The 21,262-nt window shown below is 39.8% G+C and overlaps 1 protein-coding gene across 2 annotated transcripts; it reads right to left on the bottom strand.

The window, feature by feature from the left end:
• LOC106179192 (uncharacterized) lies at window positions 1-21,054 on the bottom strand. 2 transcript variants are annotated; one of them, XM_013562726.3, is made up of 4 exons: window positions 20,876-21,054; window positions 11,601-11,683; window positions 7,367-10,886; window positions 1-6,982 (listed from the first exon to the last, which is right to left on the bottom strand). In XM_013562726.3, exons 3-4 carry the CDS (start codon window positions 10,878-10,880, stop codon window positions 1,230-1,232), a joined length of 9,267 nt encoding a protein of 3,088 aa, XP_013418180.2. In that variant the 5' UTR covers window positions 10,881-10,886; window positions 11,601-11,683; window positions 20,876-21,054; the 3' UTR covers window positions 1-1,229. The 2 variants fall into 2 exon arrangements, with proteins under 2 accessions (XP_013418180.2, XP_086866565.1); XM_087010439.1 differs by lacking the exon at window positions 20,876-21,054 and adding an exon at window positions 20,735-20,753.
• Between the last annotated feature and the right edge of the window lie 208 nt (window positions 21,055-21,262).

Below are 21,262 nucleotides of genomic sequence, written 5' to 3'. Positions count from 1 at the left end.
TTTGTAACATAATTTTATTTCATTGCATAGTAATATACATTTGTGGCGAGATAATCGGTTGTGTCTACATTTATTGTGGTCAATATCATCAGTTATGTATACGATTTTAAGATAATGACGTTCATGAACTTTTCAAATTTACCTGTTACTTCTAAAAACTTCGCCATAAGACATCGCGTGAGTCTGTACTAATTACTGCTTATGATCAACTAGATTTCAAATGTTTTTTGCCTTTATCTACTAAGAATGATGCAAAGTTAATCCTTAAACTTAACTGTGCATAACGCTGGGGATCGGTTGACTTCAGATACAAGGAATGGATTCACACGCAAAATGGAATGCTGATTTTTAAGGTCGTTTTTCTATTACTTATATTTCTTGCAAACAAAACGGTTATTGCTATTCCAATTTTTCAAAGATGACGTACATGATACATGCACTGTGCTACCAATTTCGATATCCAAGCAACGTAATTTCTGGCGCAAAGCACGCTTTGGTAGATCCTTACCGGCGTAGCTTAGGCGTTTGAAGTATGAGAAACGGGACAGTCCAGAGGATTGCTTCCGGTCAGCCCTCATTGCTATGTCACTGACCATCAACTTACCCAATGTCCGTTGCTATCTAACGCTATTCATTATGCGGTATATAACGCTTTATGCATATGATACACTAAAATATTTAAAATAAACCAATAATTCTACATGGGATACAATACTAAAATAAATATCAGCTACATAACGATTGTATATCGCTCGACTTGTTCGATTAAAGATTATAATAATCATATATAGAAATCAATGTAATATTATAATTCATTATAGAAACATGAGATTACAAATTATTTGTTCAATGTACAGTTACTAAAATCCCCTACAAAAAACAACGGAGTTGCTAATGTGAAACCCCACCCACGTAAATCGAGTTGTATCTGTGTTTTAAATGCACATCGTCTTTCCTACTGTTATTTTATTGACGTGGCATACACAGAGCTTGTTACTTTGGCAACTCCTGTGATTAAAAACGGCAATGCAAGTAGAAGCAGAATTAGCACCGCTTTTGCAACTAAAAGCCAAGGCAGAATCGCAGTGTACTGAGCAAAAAAATCTACTGGCCGTATAAAATATATCGCTAGGAGAGCATGAAATGTATGGAAGGCACATCCCTAGACTTCGCCAAAAATTACGACTGAAAAAGCGATTCAGACGGCGTTTCAGATGTCAATAAGCCAATCACTGATAGCCAATCAAATGTTGTTTTTCATGTCGCAGCACGGCGTCTTTTTCTTCAAACAACCTGTCGCAGTATTGGCAGACGAATTTACCATCGTCATTCCTGAGAGGTTCACGTGCCGGTTCCGGGGAGATTACCATGGTCTGCTGCAATGAACCATGTTGCTCATCCAAGGCGCCAAACGGGACGACGCCGTGTACCTGTTCCCCAGCTGGCACTTTGACCGTAGGGGTGGACATCCCCATCTTCGTCAGCTGAACAACTGGCTTACTTTTGGAGCACTGTGCCATGCGTCTTATGGTATCGTCACTGAGTTGCCCATTTGGAAAATGCAGACGAATGTGAACGGTCATGAAGTACATTTTGTGACAGGAGAAATCGCAGTAAGGGCAACCGTACTTGTTGTTGACGCCGTGCATAGAGGCATGCACTTCATGGTTGTTTTTATTGGTTGTAGAATATGGGCACCTGTTGCACTTATACGGCCGACGAGTATGAGTTGGATAGCCGGTCATTGCGGGTCGAAGATATCCGGAAGACTGCTTCATTGACTTCCTTGCTGTGTGTTTTCCTACGCGCGGTGCCACTGACGATACTAAAATTTTGGTCTGAGCTTCCGGTGCGCTCTGAATGAATTCAGACTTTACCACAGCTGGCGACTGGGCCCCAGAATCGGTATTAGGCTGTTGTTGTTGTTGTTGTTGTTGTTCCTCAGAGACTGGTTTTCTGTGCAATTTCTGGTGCTGGTGCAACAGGTTTAATCGGTCTACGCTATAGCCACAGTGGTTGCACTTGTACTTGCCAACAGAGGTGTGGTTCTTTTGATGGTTGTCTAACAAAAAGCGGCTGTGTGTGTGATAAGGGCAGTGTTGGCAGCGTAAACGCTTCCAAGGTTTCCGTTGCTTCAAGGCCGGCAAGCTGCCTACCTCTGCCGCTTGGTGAAGTCTCTGGTGCTGGTACAGCAAATTGCGGCGCCCTACACTATAACTACACTTGTTACAATTAAATCTACCAGGTTTGCTGTGTAGGATTCTGTGCCTATACATCTTTTGGACGTTGTCGCAAGAAAAGGGGCACAGTTGACAAGGATATAGCCCAGACTTGAATACTGTATCTCTAGGCTTTGCGGCAGCTGTTGATGGGCCTGTTGAAGGCTGCGGTGGCGGTAGCGGTGGCGGCGCCGACCACTGTTCCACAGATGTTTGAGTCCAATCCCTTGCTTTGGATGCGACGGTCCCCTCATTTGTGTTTGCGTTAGTGTTCACAAACACCGCTAGGCTTGGTGATTGGACAAACGTTGGCAGAATTCTGTGAACTTTTCGGTGGTTCATGACGAAGTTCAGACGGTGAGCGCTCCAGTCACAGTAGTCGCATTTATACCTCTGGTTTGATCCGTGCATGCTGATGTGAGTCCGAAATATCCTTGGGTAGTGGCTCTTGTATGGACAGTTTGAGCACTGGAACTTGTGTGCAGCTCCAACACGCTGGCCAAGCCCGAGTCCCAGGCCAAACCGCTTCTTCTTCCTTCGCCTCTTTGGCGCTTGTTCGGGCAGCTTGCTTTCATTTTCATTTGCAGGATAATTCTTTTGGGCGGTGTCCTCTTGTAGGGCGTTTGAGGAGTCGGATCCCCCAACTTCGGGGTTATTTTCTAAAAATTCATTTTTCAAACTACGAAAAGGACCACCCGGTATTTGGGGTCCAGTCCGTCTTTTCTTCTTTGCTGGGGATTGCATGAAACTCATCTGAGGATTCAACAGAAAATCAGGAGGGGGGCTGGGATCAAAGTTCGGCTCATTTATGTGCATTTTTCTATGCTGGAACATCAGATTAAATCGCTCAACGCTGTAGGAACAGTAGTCACAAAGATACCTCATCATGGCGCCATGAAAATGGGCATGCTTACGGAACTCAAAGCTGGAGTTACTGCTGAATGGGCACTGGCGACATTTGTATGTGCGTTGCTTTAAGCCATATGTCTTTGTTGGGTTTTGCACAGCAGCAGACGTATCTTGATTACTATTATACATATCTGTAGTGCTTTCAAAATTGTTCTCATTCACTTCATAATCAATGCGGCTCGCTGGCTTATCATCATCGTTTCCCAACTCATTCACTTGACTCTTGGGTTTACTGTCCTGGAAGCTCTCAGTGCCGCTGAGCGGGGTGCTTTCTCTAGCGCTGTTGCTCATTGGTGTGCTTTCTCTGGATTGAAAATCTGGGTTATCTTCATGAAGGCGTTTGTGTTTTTGAAGATGGGTCGGTTTTTTAGCAGCATACCCGCAGATTTCACACACATACTTGGCTTTGCATATGTGATGGTGTCTGTGTTTCAGCATGAGCTTCTTACACAAGGTGGCAAATGGACACTTGGGGCACCTATACCTGACACGTATATGGGATCCAGTCTTGAAAAACTCAGCCTCTTGAATAAAACTGTGTCGCCAAGATTTCCCACTTTTCAGGGTTACATTTTCAACTGTCGGTCTATTGAGGAGATCCCTTGTGAACTCCTTGAATGTTTTTTGCTTGGCGTCACCAGATTCATTGGCATTTTGCTCATTTTCCACAGAATCGCCGACAGCAGAAGCAGAAGACACTGGTTCTTTGGGTTCAATTTTAACTGGACTGGGTTGCTCATTTCGTCTCAGTGCTCTTACTTTTCTCCTGCCCTTATTCGATCTCTGTAACAATGGTTGTGCCACAACTGCTTTTCTCTGCCGTTTTCTCTTGTGTGCATACCCACTGTCTGTGTTCCCATGCACAAGCAGATGCTGGTAGAGAAGGTTAAGTCTATCGAGACTATAATCGCAGTACTGGCACTTATACCTGCCCTTGTACTCATGCATTTCAATATGTTTTAGAAGCGAATCTTTGTGCTTATTTACATAGGGGCATTTGGGGCACTGGTGCTTGGCCATGGCTTCGTTCACAGGCCCAGGTTTATGAACTCTTCCTGTAGCTTGGGACTGTTCATTCATTTTCTCTGCTTCTATTCCATGTCCCGATTTTATATCCGTTAGCTTAGCAGCAAAGGATGGGGCCTTGTTGATAGTGGTGTGCTGAACACCTGCTGTGGAAGTTGGGCCTAAGGAACCAAAGGGTGTTTCAATGCCCATTACTGAATCCTGTGGAGTTTGTGCTGCTATGACTGGTGGACTCAGAGGAGTATCAGCTGCCATATCATTCTCAACAACTGGCAGTTCAATGGTCAGTGGTGGGGGCTGACCATACATTTCATCAGTTTCCTCTTCCATCTTGATCTGCACGGGCTCAACAATTGGCACAGACTGTTTACCTTGGTTTCCTGTGCTGCCATCTGATGCTTGTTTTTCCACAGGTCGAGTTGGCCCTAAATTTAAACTATGGGTCTGTGTGGTAATAACTGTAGCAGTGCCAATTATCTGAGGGGCACTTGGAGCAGGGAGAATTGGCCTATATTTGCCAGGTTTCGTGGGAGGCACCTTCACACGTGACACTGAAGGAAGCTTAATGCGAGGTCTGTACATATTGATGGCCTCTGGATTTACAGTGTATGACTCACTCAGTTTTGGATTCTCTACGCCATGGACAAGCTTGACATGGTTACACAGCAAATTAAGTCGATCCAAACTGTAATCACAAAACTTGCACTGATATCTGTAGCCCTTGCCATGCTTCTGGACATGGCGCCTGATGTTAAAGAGGTTGTCTGTGATGTAATTACACTTGTTGCAACGGAATTTTCTCTTCTTATGAAAAGTCATGCCCTTTTCCATACCCAGGGTGTTGTTCTGAGGTACCATGCTTGGTCCTTGAAGTTTCTGTCTAGTTTGTTGCACCATGGTGGTAACTGGTGTGTATTCTTGTGCAAGCTTTGAGGTCCCACTGCTTAAGGGTGTTTTAAGGGTGCTTAAGGGTGTTGACTGCACTGCCTGAACAGCAGCAGTGGCTTGAGCAGCTGAGATGCTCACCCCAGCTGAACCAAGAGCAGTAGTAGAAGAGACGGGTGTTGCAGAAGAGGAAGAGCTGATCTTGTTCACATCATGGGCTACCATCTTCTCATTCTCCATTTTATACATCTTGAACTTACGCGTAGACTTCAGTTTCACTCGTCTGAAAAATTCCTTCTTCTCTACAGCGTGTGCCTCTCTTGGGTGAACAATAAGGGCATGTCTGTACAGGAGATTCAGGCGATTAGTATTGAGGTCACACCATTCACAAACAAAACGCAAGCGTTTGTAGTGCATGGGCACATGTTTGTCAAAATTCCCTTTGTTTTTGGTGACATAAGGGCATCTGGGGCACTGGTACTTGCTTATTTCACCTATAACCCTAACCTTTCTGACCTTGGGTTCATCCTGGGTCATCATTCTGAAGGACTTGACCTTGCTTGCACTGGAAGGTGTAGATGGCACCACAATTGCTCTTGGAATATCTGTTGTCACGCCAACATTAGTGCTAGGTGCCACAACAACACTGGAGCTGGGAGCCATGGAGACGTTTGTGGTAGCTGCTGCAGTGGAAGTGTTCTGTGAATATGGCACAAAAGTCCAGTACATTCCTGACACCGCACCATCGGTGGAACTTGGCTGCTGTTGTTGCTGCTGTTGCTGCTGCTGCAGTGTAACCCCTGCTGAACTGTTTTGCTGGTGTTGACTGCTGGAAATAAAGTCAGTAGTGGAGGTCTCCATGTAAGGCTGTTGTGCCTGAGGAAACACTGCAGGTCCCAAGCTGGACTGAACTGTACTCTCCTGGGGATTCATGGGCCCTGGGAAGACAGCCTGACCAGGTACTTGTGGGGACACAAAAGTGCTTTGACTAGAAATAGGCTGTGGAGGCAGCAATGAAATTTGGGCATTTTGCACCTGACTTGGCTGAGGCTGAGTAACTTTATTCTTGGCAAATTCACCATGAAGTTTCATGTGTTGGGACAGAAGACTCATGCTATACACATTATAGTCACAGTAGTCACAAACAAATGCATCTTCCCCTCTCGGTTCATGCATTGCTTCATGAAGTTCTAATCCAGATCTCTTAAAGCATTTGTATGGGCATTTGGGGCACTTGTAAACAGTCAGAGGCTTACGGCGATGTTTCTTCTCCATTTTGAAGGTAACTGCAGTCCCGGCTGATGAGGTCTGGGTGTCTGTGACTTTCAAGGTCTGCCCCTGGCTGGTGACCATCTTACTGATTTGGCCTGTTGCAGATAATGGTTTGATAGGGCTGTTTCCAGTTGAAAGGGAAGAGTGTGTTATTCGATGCTGAAGAAAGGAGGACAAGTCTTGGGCCTGGAAGTCACAGCGCTTGCATTTAAATTTCCCCCCTGTTGGCCTCCCAGGTTGCTTGTGAATCTTAGCATGTGCCTCCAACAAGTGCTTCTTATAGGTGACATATTGGCATTCACTGCACCTGTATGTGGGTAAAGCATCCTTTATTCCCTGTACATCATGCTGGAACCCTACATCTGGTGCATTCTTAGCCTGTATAGCCTCTGGGTAGGGTGGAGGTGGAGGACGGTTTGATACTGAGGAAAGGGTCCAAGATTCACTGGAAGGCTTTTCTGTTACATCAGTCTGGGTCTTTCTGGGTAAAGGGCGGTGAAGCAGGCTGTCAGCATGTTCCTTGAGGTCAATTCTCCATTTGAATCCCTGTCCACAAGAACACTTGTAGGGGTACTCATCTGAATGGATGTAGGCATGCTTCTTCAGTTCAGAAGGGCACGATGCTATGAATGGACAGTGAAGGCAATGGTGCTGACCTCCAATATTCAGACCTGGTAATTGAAAAAAAAATGAATTGAAATCATCACCAAATATATCGTACTATACATTATGGCACTAAAATCATTTTCGTGATCTGTTTTAACTTCAAAAAAATCAAACCTAAGTTTAAAAAGTGGAAAAGGTACTGCAAAATCAAATGTTTCAGAAATATAAAACATTTTCCAAGCTTTTTTTACATAGGCAAATATAGAGTTAAAATTTATATTATTTTTCCATGGCTTACGTTATACTTTATCAAAACTAAATATTACTAATCAAATTTCAGCACTCAGCCTAAAGGCAAATGTCCAATGTCTTAGTCAAAAAAAAAAAAAAAAGTTCACAGCAGCTGATTTTTAAGTTAACCTTGTTCTTTATGTAATCAAAATACTTACTGGTGAATTTAGGGGATTTTGGCGGAACCGACTTGAGTGAGGCCTTTGGAGGTGTCTTAGTTCCTGGTGGAGAAGTTATTCTAGGTATGGGCAGCTTCCCATATTGATCTGGTGACACAAGTATCATTTGCCCTCCTTGAAGCACAGGCTGAGCAGCAGCCACTGTGGCCTGGGAGATCATAGCTTGCTTCATAGCAAGTGCGTTGGAGGCTGTCACCTCTGTTGTCACTCCCTGCGTGTGAACATATGTTCCAGCCGGGCTAGAGACAGACCCTGAGGGCAGGACTGTCACATTGGGTGGGCCACCACTGAGAGCTTGAGTCTTGCGGGCTGCAAGTAATTGCTGAACTGTTGGTCTTGATCGACTGGGGCTTTTAGTATTTGATATGTGGCTTGGATTTGTGTTTGCTACCTCACCTGTGGAACCCAGCGTGTTGTCCACGACATCATGAATAGTGCCACTGCCATCCCCACACTTCTTCATGTGCTTCACGATGTCCCACTTCCACTTAGAAAAGTGGCTACAGCGGGGGCACTGGTACGGCTTCTCATCAGAATGGTTCTTCATGTGCTGTGTTATCTCTGACGGCCATCTTGCACGGAATTCACACAAGGGGCACTTGTGCACAACAATGTCCACAGTGGCACCATCCTGTGACTGGACCTGCATCATTTCATCAGTACTTTGATCTGAGTAACTTTGTTCAGCTGTGAAACCCTGGCTCTCAAAATTAAAGTTGCTCAGAGATTGGACACTGGCAATCTGTATCTTTGATATACCATCTTCTTCACTGGGGATCTCACTCTCGCCCTGGTCATCATCTATTGTGATTACTTCAACACTGGATTTAGATGTTACTTGAGTGGGTGCAGATGATTGGTAGGATGGTGGTGCTTGTTGCAGTGGGAATGTGGACTGACTGTGTGCTGCCCTATTCCAAGTGTACTGAGAACTCCAGGTTTGTCCAGATGGCACATTTAAATTACCACTCTGATTTTCGGTCTGAGGGAACCTGATCTTTGGTATCATCCAAGGGTGATAACGCTGAATGTGATTTCGAAGGTCAGCCTTCTGGGGGCAGGAAAAACCACAAGATGGGCACTTGTTACGTGTGGACTGAATGTGCTTCTTCTTATGATTTTCCAACTCTGTTGACCACTTGGTGGCATAATTACATTGATTACATCTATATATCTGGTTTGCTGCATTCTGTGATTGGTAGTGTTGGGGTGGGATGTTTGGGTGCGATTCATACATATGCCTGGAGAGCCCTCTATTGGTTGGGTACCTTATGCCACAGACATTACATTTAAAAATGGGTGCATTCACCACTGGCTTGCTGGTCGTAGTAGCTTGGTTTTCTGGAGACTTGACTGGCAGGTTTTGTATAGGGGCCATGAGGTTAGGCACATGAATTTCATGAAAATGTTTATTGAACTGTTCTTCGGTCATGAAGTTTTTCTGGCACTGCTTGCACCGTAATGTCCACGATCGCCCAGTGGACACGTCACTAGATAGGTTCTGAGTTTGTTGTTGTGACGGCGCTGACACCTTTGGGGATGGTTTCACAGAGAAATCTAACGGTTCATCCTGTGGTTGTGCAGTGTACGCAGGTATTATCGGTGCAGACTGGGGTACAGATTTCACAGGAGGCTGATTTTGGGGGGTTGACCTGACTGAGAGATCTAAGGCACCATCATTATTAACCTGCATATTGCTTGAGTTCAAAGATGGTGACTGTTCACGGAATGGGTTTTCTGGCACAGATCCTTGACTAGATGGTCTTGAGAAGGAATTAGGTGGGGTCAGTATTCCTCCACGTCCTTCAATGGAACCCTGACTGGAGGGTCTGGAATTCAAGCCCTGACTGTTTGAGGGTGGTGGAATCAACTTCATGAGGTGTTCCATACTACTGGGGGGTTGGATTTCAGACGGAGCGGCAAGTTTCCTATGAATGGGTGTTAACTGGCTGACTGGCTGTGATGAGTAAGACACTGCTGGCATGGCAGTGGTAGCTGCAGGCTGGTTAACTGCTTGGAAGGTGATGCTAGAGGTTTGTAATTTGCTAGCAGGTGGAGGAGACTCCTGAGACACCTTTGTGGAAGACATTTTGTCGTGGACATTGACTCTAGGTGTTGATACCTCTAGCACAGCCTTGGTCTGCGATGTCTGATCTAAGGGAGAGCTGATCGCTGACCCCTGTCCATTTTGGTTTCCTTGGTTAAGAGTTACAGTGGCAGCTGTTACTGCTTTTGTAGGCTTTACTTCCTGAACTGGTAGAAACTTGTTTTTATCTACAGCAGGATGAACAAACTTTACTGGCTGAGTCTTATCTTTGATAGTGAGTGAAGGGATTTTTAGAGTGGGCAAGTTTTCAGGCTTTGTTATTTTGGCATGCTTGTCCTTCCAGTGTTTGTTGACAGACTTCTTCCATGAATAGGCCTTCCCACAAGCTGTGCAGGCAAACTTTCTCCCTTTCTCTAACTGTATTGGAAAATACTTCCATTTTTCCACAGCAACCCTCTTTTTGACTGGCAGATTTGACTGCATGTCAATCACTGTGGCTGATTCCATGCTTGTGGAATAATCCTCCAAGCTCATGTCCTCATCATCTTCACTATCAAATTCCTCATCTTCATCTTCAATATCATCAAGGTCAACTTCAATGACCTCCTCTTCTGAATCCACCTCATCACCACTGCCAAGACCATTTGTGCCATCTTGAGCTGTACCCCGAGCTTGTCCAATTGTTGATTCCGTGATGTTTTTCCTACTTGAAGCCCCCTTGGCATCAACTTGTGACTTAACTCCATTAACATTTAACAGTGTATTTTTGCCATCATTCTCTGCAGATTTATTGTAGTCATCAACATTGCCATTTGGATCTCCATTTTCATAAACTTCAGTATAACCTTCATCAGAAGTGGAGTCTACTTGCACACTTTTAATCTTTGGTGCCGATCCAGGTCTGCTCGCAGCCGGTGAATGTACTTTCACATGTCTGCCAAGCTTTTGTTTGTACTTAGTTGCATAGTTACAGACAGGGCACTCGTATATCTGAAAGTCTGCTTCATGTTCTTCTACTTGGTGATGGAGAAACTCTGTTGCGTTGGTGGTCGTAAGAGTACAGTGAGAGCACCTGTAAGTTCTTGTGTGTCCACCGCTAACACGCATGTATGCCCCCTCTTCTAAGTCATCAAAACCTTCCTCCTCAAGAACATCCCCGATTATGTCACACGAGTTATCGCCATTAGCCGATTCAAATACGTTTTCTGTGGAGTTGCGTGGAGATGATCTGGAGGAGATAGGGTTCTTTCGCCCCTGCTGAGTAAACTGTTTGAGGTGTTCCACTGCTCCTTCATCATGGGCTGATATCTGGTGGTGAGAAAATTCCCTGGGATCACTTGTGGTGAACTTGCATATTTTACACACTCGATTTCTCAGGCCTCTTTTTGGCATGTCGCCGGTATTAGGAGAATCCAACACGTCAGGACTCAAGCCGTCTTCTGCCATTGTGATCTGAATATACAACAAAAATTCTTATCATTGAATGTAATTAATTTTTATGCAAAGCATATGACCATGAATACCTAAATGCCAGTGAAAGAATAAAAACACGTGTGGCTTTTATAATCAAATCATGAACACTTTATCACACTGATATCTATGTATAAAATCATTATGCAAAGCAAGATCAGTCTCGGGTGATTCTTACAGATAATTCTGCATAGAACAAAAATTCTGAAAGGATTTATTACATCAGTCAATGTCTAGCAAATCCCTGTAAAGCTTTGCAAAATTATCAGTTTAAAGTTTATAAAAAAATATTCGCTCACAACAAAATAGAACATAATAAACAATGAAAGATAAAAACAAAACTGAATAATAAAGAGGCAGACAGTGTGTGTTTGCGTGTGTGCGCACGTCCGCATGTGTGTGCGTACCTGCAGACATGCTGGGGTGAGGGGAAGACTTGAACAAGAGGATAAGTGAACAAGCTGCCCTGGGAGGAGCTAAATAAAGGTTGGTATGAGCAAACACCTCTGTAAGAACAGAACCCAAGTCGGCACCTCATATCTACCACATGCTTGAGGCAACATTAAAAAAAAAAATCTCGCCAATATGTTTTCTTTTTGCTTCTCAAATTTGATTTGGCAAAGGTACTTTGCCTCAACAAACTGTAACCATGCCGAGAAAGCAAAGATCAATCTTAGATAAACCCAGAATATTTACCCTGTTTGTTGTTCTATCTAGGCTGCAAATATTCCATATAAGTTTACATCAGTTGTTAACATGGCACTGTCACTGCATTACACCTGTAATTAAAAAAATAAATGAATAAAATTAATGGACTAATTAAACTTAAAACTGTTGACAAAACAACTTGTGTACTTCTGAATGAAGAACTCAAAATTGGGTTGATAGTACACAATTTTTTCAACAGTTTTAGATAAAGAATAACTTGGTTATAGGTGTGGTATACCTTGGTTATAAATTGCTGCCATTTCAAGAAGTCATCACTTCTTTCCTTTTTTTAAATATAAAGTTGTAATGCACACTATGTGCCCTTAATCCATTTGATAACTTTACTCAGATCTCACAACTCTGGATCAGACAAATGTTGAAATATATTTGAACATAACATCCTGTAATCCATCTTTACTAAATAATTCATCAGCTATTTTAGGTTACACCAGTTAATTATTGACCAGACCACAAACAAGATCCCAATAGTTCTGAGATCAATGATGAAAACTCAATATTTTCAATATGTTGCATTATCGATCACTTATTGGGTTATGGTTTATGCATTCTACTTTGGCATTAATAATCACCACAATGAAATCTACCCAGTGCTTTGAACAATTTGAGTAAATATTTGGAAGATATTTGATAAATTTCAAAGATCTCATAATCAAAACTATTGGGCTGTTAGTTACTTTTGTTATGAAATGCCTCATGTGAGGTGTGGGGGGGGGGGAGCGGGAAGGTGCAATCTCATTTTAAACAAGTTTAAACATAATATAACATATAACCAAATTTATTAAATATTATTTTAAAAAAATTATTTTCACTTTTTCAATAGGGTTTTAGAATTGCGGATGCTAACATTATCTTCAAGTTAGAGTTGGCTTCTTCAGATGGCAGAGGGGATTTCATAAAATAATATGCTAAATACCTTGGGTTCAATATATATAGCTTTGGGTTTTTAATATAGATATGTGGTGTAGATTTGGGTTTTATCTTGATAATATATAATGGCATTATAATGGCATTAACTGTATACTTGTGGTAATGATAACTTCTTCACGGTCAGACCAGGACAGTGCTGAAGTCCAGACAGTATAAGTAACAGGCCACAATAGTTGTTCTTTTGAAATACTCTTACCTTAAAAACAATGCCACTTTTTGAAGAAATTCCTTTTATACGCCCTCTTACTTTATGACAAACATCATATACTCAACAACTACAATAAAGGAAGATAAATAAAAGCCAAAGAAGGGCAAAAATGTCACAATAAAATATTAACTTCACTGTGAATATAGAAGTTTATCACAAGGTAAATCAAAGACATCCTACTTTGCTTCCAACTCCTAAATCACCGACTAATTTTAAATACTTTTTTCTGATGGCTGTATCTGTGTAATGACCATGTAGTCCTGAAGTTTGAGGGCTCATTTTTCACGAGTTTGAAAGCTGTTTTTCACTTCATGTTTTTGCTGCTGCATATACTTTGTATGCAGTTTCCAGTTAGTGGAGCCAAGTATCAGGTGACTGTGATAACCGGGCTCCCTTTCTGTAAGGACCAGTGAAAATAGTCTCTTACAGATTACTGGTATTAAATGACCAAATCAAGACTCTGTTAATCTCTCTTTTCTCTGCAGGAGACTACTTTTCTGGGTGTTGCTTCAAACAGAGGATAGTGGAAACTGTATGGTTATCCTGAAGGAAAGCCTCTGGAGCTGTAATTTTGCATCCCCTTGCGCATTACAAGGAGAAATTTTGCTATATTTTTCTATACTTATTTGCATTCAATTAATTTTTTGATCAACATTTTTTTCTGATTTTATTGAAAGAGTGAATGCAAGTGTACAGGTCTCACTACGTCTTCATAATAAGATAAATCAGAGAACAAATAAATCTTAGCTCTATGTGAACATTCATTCGTTTGTCCTTAGAAGTATGACATTTCTGTAGCCTGTTTCACACAAGATTCGGGGTGGGGGTGGGGGGAGGATTATTCTCTGGCTGCTTTACCCTAATAGCTGGCTATCTAATCCAACTAAGCAATATCGGTTTTATGGTCTTTCACATCTAGCATTACTAATAACTTATAGTGATACAGCTAAACCAGTATGCTTGGGGAGGTCCTGACCTGCAATTATGCCACAGGGAACTTTTCTTTATTTCATAAGCTATCCACAAGTCATTTCCAGCTGTTTTGGTGGAAGTTAAAGATTTATACCAGTGAAAAATAAATTGGTTGTAAAATTTGAAACCCAGAGTCATACAATGTACATTCATTACACCTTTATATTGCAAAATTTTTATTTTACAGAAATGACAGAAATTTGAGCAATTTCTCCTTTTAGATCAATTATTATAAGGTATACCACCCCAAACTGTTCACAGAATTATAATTTTTTTTTTTTTTTTTTTTTTTTTTTTTACTTCTGAGCCAGTCTTGTAGTGGAAATGTATAGAAACTGAAGTAAATAACTTGTGACAGTAAAAATTACAAACTTAGAACTAAAAAACAGGACAATACATAATGATTAGATTAATGGTTTGAAAAGACAGTATATCTTGGCATTAAAACTTAAAATTGCTGAATCCCGAAAAAAAATTAGTATGTGCATTGTATTCATTTAATTATTCATATAACTCTTCATATAATTTTGGTCTGGAGCTTGTGAGTGAGTGCGGGTTGATTATAAAAGCACCTAAAAGATGATAAAAGAACATAATAAATGCTCATGCTACATTTTGGTACCAAAAGTTGTGTCATACCCTATTAAGTTGAGCAAATAATAAAGTTGTGGAGACAGCATTGGGTTATTTAATTTGGGACTTGGCATAGAAATAAATTACTTATATCAATTGCTGATGACACCAGAAAAAAATGTTAATTATAATTTTGTGGGTTGTTCATCTAATTATAAACTGCAGTATTTACACTGCCATTATGTCTTAAAAAATCAGCATAAAAAGTTGTTAAATAAGAGTGGTTATAAAATATTCCGACTTTTTTCAGCTCCTGAAAGTTTTGGAAAGACTTTAAATTCCTATTTTACATAGACTTAGTTTTGGACAGAAGCAGGCCTGATCTTACACACATATCATAGAGGTGATTTCATGGCCAAATTTAATTTCAGAAAATCCCTATTTTAGTTCAAGTTATATGTAATTAAATTATATTTAGATGTCCTAAAATTATATTAAGTGAATATTTAAGTAAATTACATTAAACTTCTACACAAATCAAGTCAGATGTCAGTGTATAATAAATGTATTTAGATGTCCAAGTTAAAATTACATTAAAGTTCTGCAGGATGTTTTCAGGACTGAACAACTTCATTTATGGCTTCATCTTCTAGTTAAAGTTTAAATCAGCCTTGGTCTAATTGTGTTAAAGGTCTCCTGCAATATGTCTTAATTCTGTTAATTGGCTTCAATATCTCTGACTTGCTTAAGGAATCACTGTAATGTAATTGTCCTTGTGTATTAGTATATAAGGAGAAGAGTTTGCAATATACTGTCATATTAGAGTCTTGTGTCTTCACATGAAGTAGTCAGAAGTAGTGTAGAGTAGAACATATAGTCAGCAGATAGAAGTGGACCAGTGACACCAATACCTGGATTGTACAGAATAAAGGTAGAGATCACACAGATTGTAGTGAGTCTCTAGAAACGTAACAATGGCTTGGTGTTACATGGTGGAGCCTGAAGATCCCCAAAGTACCTCTCGCTAGATGTCAAGTGTACCAGAAAACAACATAATCAGACAGCTTCGAAATAGAAATATCATGAATCAACAAGAGCAAGTCCACCCAGGAGTTGATCCCCAACCGCAAGAAGCAAGAGTAAGAGCACAACCAGAAATTCAACTAGGAGTCCCTCTACAACTATTTACGGGAAAAGAAGATCCTGCACGATGGATATCACGCTATAACAAACTTTGTACAGCTAAACAATGGAATGATCAAGAAAAGGTGCATCATTTTCCTCTCTATTTAGATGGAGTAGCAGAGGAGTGGCATGAACAATTGTCACAGGACATTCAAGAAAACTATGAACAGTTACAGAGAGCATTCCAGTCAAGATTCTCTCCTCATCCTCACGCTTATGACAAAATTGCAGCATTACAGAACATGGTACAGGCACCTCATGAAAAAGTTTTGGACTTTATAACAAGGAAAAGAACTTTAGCCAACCAAGCACGCATACCAGAAGATCAGATGTCACAGTATATCATTCCATCATTGCTCCCAGAAATCAAGAAATTTGTCATTCAAAAACAGACAAACTCCCTACAAGAACTAGAAGAGGCAGCTGCATTAGCTGAAGCAGCAATAATGTCCACAAACCTGAATGACAAGAAAGTGGATCAGGAAACAATAGGAAATTTACTCCAGCCAATTCCAGCAGTTCAATCAACAACCACAACAGATCAGTCAACACCCTCAGCAGTTAAGTCAACAACCACAACCTTTCAGTCAACCGCTGCAGCAGTTTAGTTACCCACCACAGCAGTATATTTACCCAGCACTGCAGTTTATTCAACCAGCCCAGCCATTCAGTTACCCAGCCCAGCAGTTTACCTACCCAACCCAGCAGTTCAGCTACCCAGCCCAGCAGATCAATCAACCAGCACAACTAGAATCTAACAGCAGGACCCAAATGCCGTATAATGAACAAGCAAGGTATCAACAGACTCAGCAACCTCGTCAACAGTCCAACCAGTCCAGACAAAGAAACAATGGACCACGCAGCAACAAACCAGACTATTGCAGAAACTGTGGTAAGTGGGAACCATTAGCTCAACACAAATGTCCAGCAAAAGGTCAATTTTGTCACAAATGTCACAAAACAAATCATTTTGCTAGAGTATGTTCAAGTAAACAACACTAGGGGTATGTGCGCAGTAATAAACAATTGGTCAATTCAAACAAAATTTTGGAACAACCACAAATAGACATTTCAGCCTTGTTAAAAGGGAATCCATTGGAACACAACTTGGTAGAAATTAGTGTAGGTAAGCTTTAAGTCAATGCCATTACGACACATGGTACCAGAGCAGATAAAAAGAGAGTTTCACAATACCAAAACTTTCAAGGGCAAAGTAAGGAAAAAACGACCAGCAGTTGTCAGGTTAAAGAAGTAGAAGCTACATCTGTACACATAAGTGAATAGGGCAGGTACAGAGAAGGAGAAATTACTAGTATTATTGGCAGATAGAAGAATTAGAAACACTAGATAGAATCTTAAAGTTACAAACTGCATGTTGTACAAACCCCAAGACTGTAACCTAACCACGCATTAACAAACTAAGGTACCATCTATTCCTTTCTTTTCTTTCATTTCTTTCGACAAATACTCACAAAGGTGCAGGCACCAATGTCGATGTAGGCGGCAAAACTCTGTTATTTCACACAACTTTCTTCTGGTACCAAAGGATGTTTTTGCAAGGAAAGGACACAGTCAACCCAGACCCAAGAGCATACAATTTTTAAGCTGCTGCATATACTGATAGGCATCACCATATTCGCAACATTAATGCCAGTGAAAGCTGATACAGTACATCGGGTAAATTATGGGGTTCTTATAGAAGAAAAATAGAATGTAAGGGTTGCTACAGATTATTGGTTACATAATCAGTTACCATGTGTATTAGTTCAACCTCTTTACAATCTGTCACAATGTCAAAGGCATAGATGTAGATAAATGTTTAGAAGAATAAAAAGGAAATTTATAGAAACAGTAAGAACATGGCACAACAACTGGAAAGAATCAAAAGGATCTTGCCAAATAAAAAGCATAAAAGATCAGTTCTTCCATTTATGATTAGAAAGTTCCAAAAATAGTCTTGCCCACAGTTCTTTTAGAATGGGACGACATTCACATTACAAATGTAAAAACAAATGAAGATTGCCCATTGCCCTCAACTATCAGTGTCTTGCCTCATGTAGCCTGGTACCTCAAAAAGTTACTACAACACCCTTACGAAGCACACTTCTTTGTAGAACATCATGGTTTCATAACTCCAATGACAATCACTCCTCACAACAGTGGCTCAGAGTAAATATCTCCAAAATGGGAGACAAATAAGAATAAGTTAAAAAGTTTATCCAAAACATATCAAAATGCTTGAATTGATTGATATTGTTGCTGTGCATTTACAATAAATTACAAGGGATAGCTGGACAAAGAGGTTCCCACTATACCATTTCAGTATTGGTACATGTATATATTTGTAGAGAAGTTTATTTAGACATATGGAACTGATACATACAAATGTTAAATGCAATGTATACCTTAGCTTGTAATGTGTAAATATAGATATGTGCTATATAACTGTTTTTCAATTCTTCATGAATGTAATATTACATGTTATTATGGTAATAGTAATGATACATATATTTTATTTCTTATATGCACCCTTAAATGCTTAAATAATATTGCATAAAACTAAATTTATTCAATATCTTTCCTTCAAAATGTGAAGTATTGTAATATACATACTAGTATTATCATTATTCCATACTGCTTTTAAATATAATGTCCTTACCAATGCTTATCATTCAATATTCAATTTATGTACAAGATATTGGCCTTATAAGCAAACTCCCAAATAGTGACGGTGATTTCATGGTAAATATGAGGACATATTTAAAAGGGCCCCAGGGATGTATCATAGAGGTGATTTCATGGCCAAATTTAATTTCAGAAAATCCCTATTTTAGTTCAAGTTATATGTAATTAAATTATATTTAGATGTCCTAAAATTATATTAAGTGAATATTTAAGTAAATTACATTAAACTTCTACACAAATCAAGTCAGATGTCAGTGTATAATAAATGTATTTAGATGTCCAAGTTAAAATTACATTAAAGTTCTGCAGGATGTTTTCAGGACTGAACAACTTCATTTATGGCTTCATCTTCTAGTTAAAGTTTAAATCAGCCTTGGTCTAATTGTGTTAAAGGTCTCCTGCAATATGTCTTAATTCTGTTAATTGGCTTCAATATCTCTGACTTGCTTAAGGAATCACTGTAATGTAATTGTCCTTGTGTATTAGTATATAAGGAGAAGAGTTTGCAATATACTGTCATATTAGAGTCTTGTGTCTTCACATGAAGTAGTCAGAAGTAGTGTAGAGTAGAACATATAGTCAGCAGATAGAAGTGGACCAGTGACACCAATACCTGGATTGTACAGAATAAAGGTAGAGATCACACAGATTGTAGTGAGTCTCTAGAAACGTAACAACGGCTTGGTGTTACACACAGGCCTACCTAACTACCAGACTCGGCACAGAATGATCCCAAATTCACCTGTAGATCGGACCACACTACCCGTTTTCAAGGTGTGTGTCAGTACGCATTTTACAGTATCATACCACGGAACAAATTTTGAGATGAGATGCACTACTTTCCAACCCCTCTGAGAATCATCACTATCATATCACGTACTAGGCAAGAGTGGTGTCGTGACTGATACTTCGAAGCGTGTACTGACACACACTTTGAAAACGGGTAGTTTGGTCCGATATACCAGTGAATTCAGGATCATTCGGTGCCGAGTCTGGTAGTTGGGTAGGTCTGATACAACTTAAAAAATATATTCAACATTTATCAAATTTGCATTTCTATAGGATCTTCTATTCAAATATTCAACTGTGTGTATTATTTGGCTGTATGTAATAATGCCATGTAAGATGAAACTGTAATATTTTTTTAATGAAATTTTTTTATTGAAAGTAAATAAATTATGTTACAGGAAACGTATGTATGTATGTATATATGTATGTATGTATGTATGTATATATATTTCACATATTTAAAATGTTCTTACATGAAGATCTCAACACTAAAAAGCATGTGCATCCTTGTCAATGTTAATGTCATTTTTTTTTCATGGGATAAATATGGTTAACACAGATGCTGATCTACTATTGTAACTTTTTTTCATGTTACTGTTGTGATATTGTTATTTAACTGTTCGAAACACAATCAGCATATAAAGTAAAAACAAATGCTGCCACCATCAGATGTAAGTCTTCTTTATTTCCTCCTCCCAACTGAGAACTGAGATAAGTTGTACCACTGTACTTTTTCTAAATGCTGGTTTCTAAAAAAATTTCAAACTTAAGTTGACCTTTGTTGTTATACAATATATATTGCATCAGTAATGAATTATTAACAACAGTCCAAATTTTTCTCATCCTTGGTGTTGATACTTTGGTATTCTGGATGCCAGAAATAAGTCAACATACAGAAGTTTCAACTTGGTGTTTTACTTTGACCAATACATTTGGCACAGTCACTGTGAAGGAACTAATGTCGATACCCATGTCACTTACAAAAAAAAAATTATCAAAAACATTTGCCAATTTGGTGTACATCTGTGAAACAGATGAATAACTGATGACACAAACTTTTTTCTCTTTAAATTAAGTTGATGGTTTTGTTGAAAATATATTTAAATTTTGCTGGCTTGCAAACATTACAACATAAAGTAATAACATTTTATTTTTCAAATCCTACAACCTTGCAGATAAAATATAATTAATTTCTATTGTAGACTCTTTCATATATATCTAATTTTCTTGGAAAATACACATTATGGAAGACTAATGATGGTTAAAATACCAATACTCAATTTTCCTTCAATAAAATGTTCCACGGAATGAGCCACAATAAAACATAATGCACACACGCAATCTCTATAGATTTACCATCCCTAAAGATGGCGCTCCGAGCGGAGGCAGCCTGTGAAGCCAGACAACAACAGAAAAAAAACAACCAATAAAATACACTAACATGTTAATTCAATCTCTTTACAGTTAAATAATCGCATCGATCAAAGAATGTTGCCAGTCATTCCAGCCCCAAATTGGACTTTGATATGCCGTTTGTCACGCGTGTTATACAAGTATCATTATCACGCTTAACCAAACCCATTAACTCTTTGGCAATATTGACGCAAAACTGGAATAAAACTCACACAACTTTCACGATCGAAACCCAGTACTCCAAGCCTCTAATCATCATGCAAAGATCTACTTTTGTATGCTCGATACTTCATAAAAATATCAAGTAATAATCTCCTAACCTGGCTCAGTTGTGAGTGTTAGAACTTACTTGTGTCATCGAACAAAGACACCGCGGGTAGAGCGGCCATTTTGTAGAAGGTGGAATTGGCCAACTTTCGACAGAACCAGTTTCATCCGCTGTCTTTTATGCAACGTGATCATTAAACTCTCAACAAACTATCATACTTACTCAAGAAAGTTATAACGTCTTTCTGAATACTCGTAGCATGTCGAAACTCGCCTTCTTTGTGCTGTATTCTCTATTAATCATCGGAGCTCGAAGTTCGCAGTCACAAGCATTCGGCGCTATATTGCACGAGACCATGTGGGCTACCACAAGGGGGCGCGCTATGTGCGTTATATGCTGATCTTATCTTTGACTTATCACTTGGAAAGAGTGCCACGTAGTTGTTTAATAAATATTTAAACTAAGGGATTATGGTGATCTTTATAGCCAGTGCTTTAGAATCTTAAGATTTGAAAAATCAGAGGAGTGCATTATGACACCTATATATCCACAGTCTATGTGTTGGATTTTATATGCCTCTTAAAATAGGCTTTGTTGTGAAACCGGACA

This window comes from Lingula anatina, chromosome 4, assembly GCF_051362555.1.
Source record: "Lingula anatina isolate TDL-2025a chromosome 4, LinAna3.0, whole genome shotgun sequence".
NCBI lineage: Eukaryota > Metazoa > Brachiopoda > Lingulata > Lingulida > Lingulidae > Lingula > Lingula anatina.
Note: the sequence above shows the minus strand (reverse complement) of the source record. Positions and strands in the feature narration are given on the sequence as shown.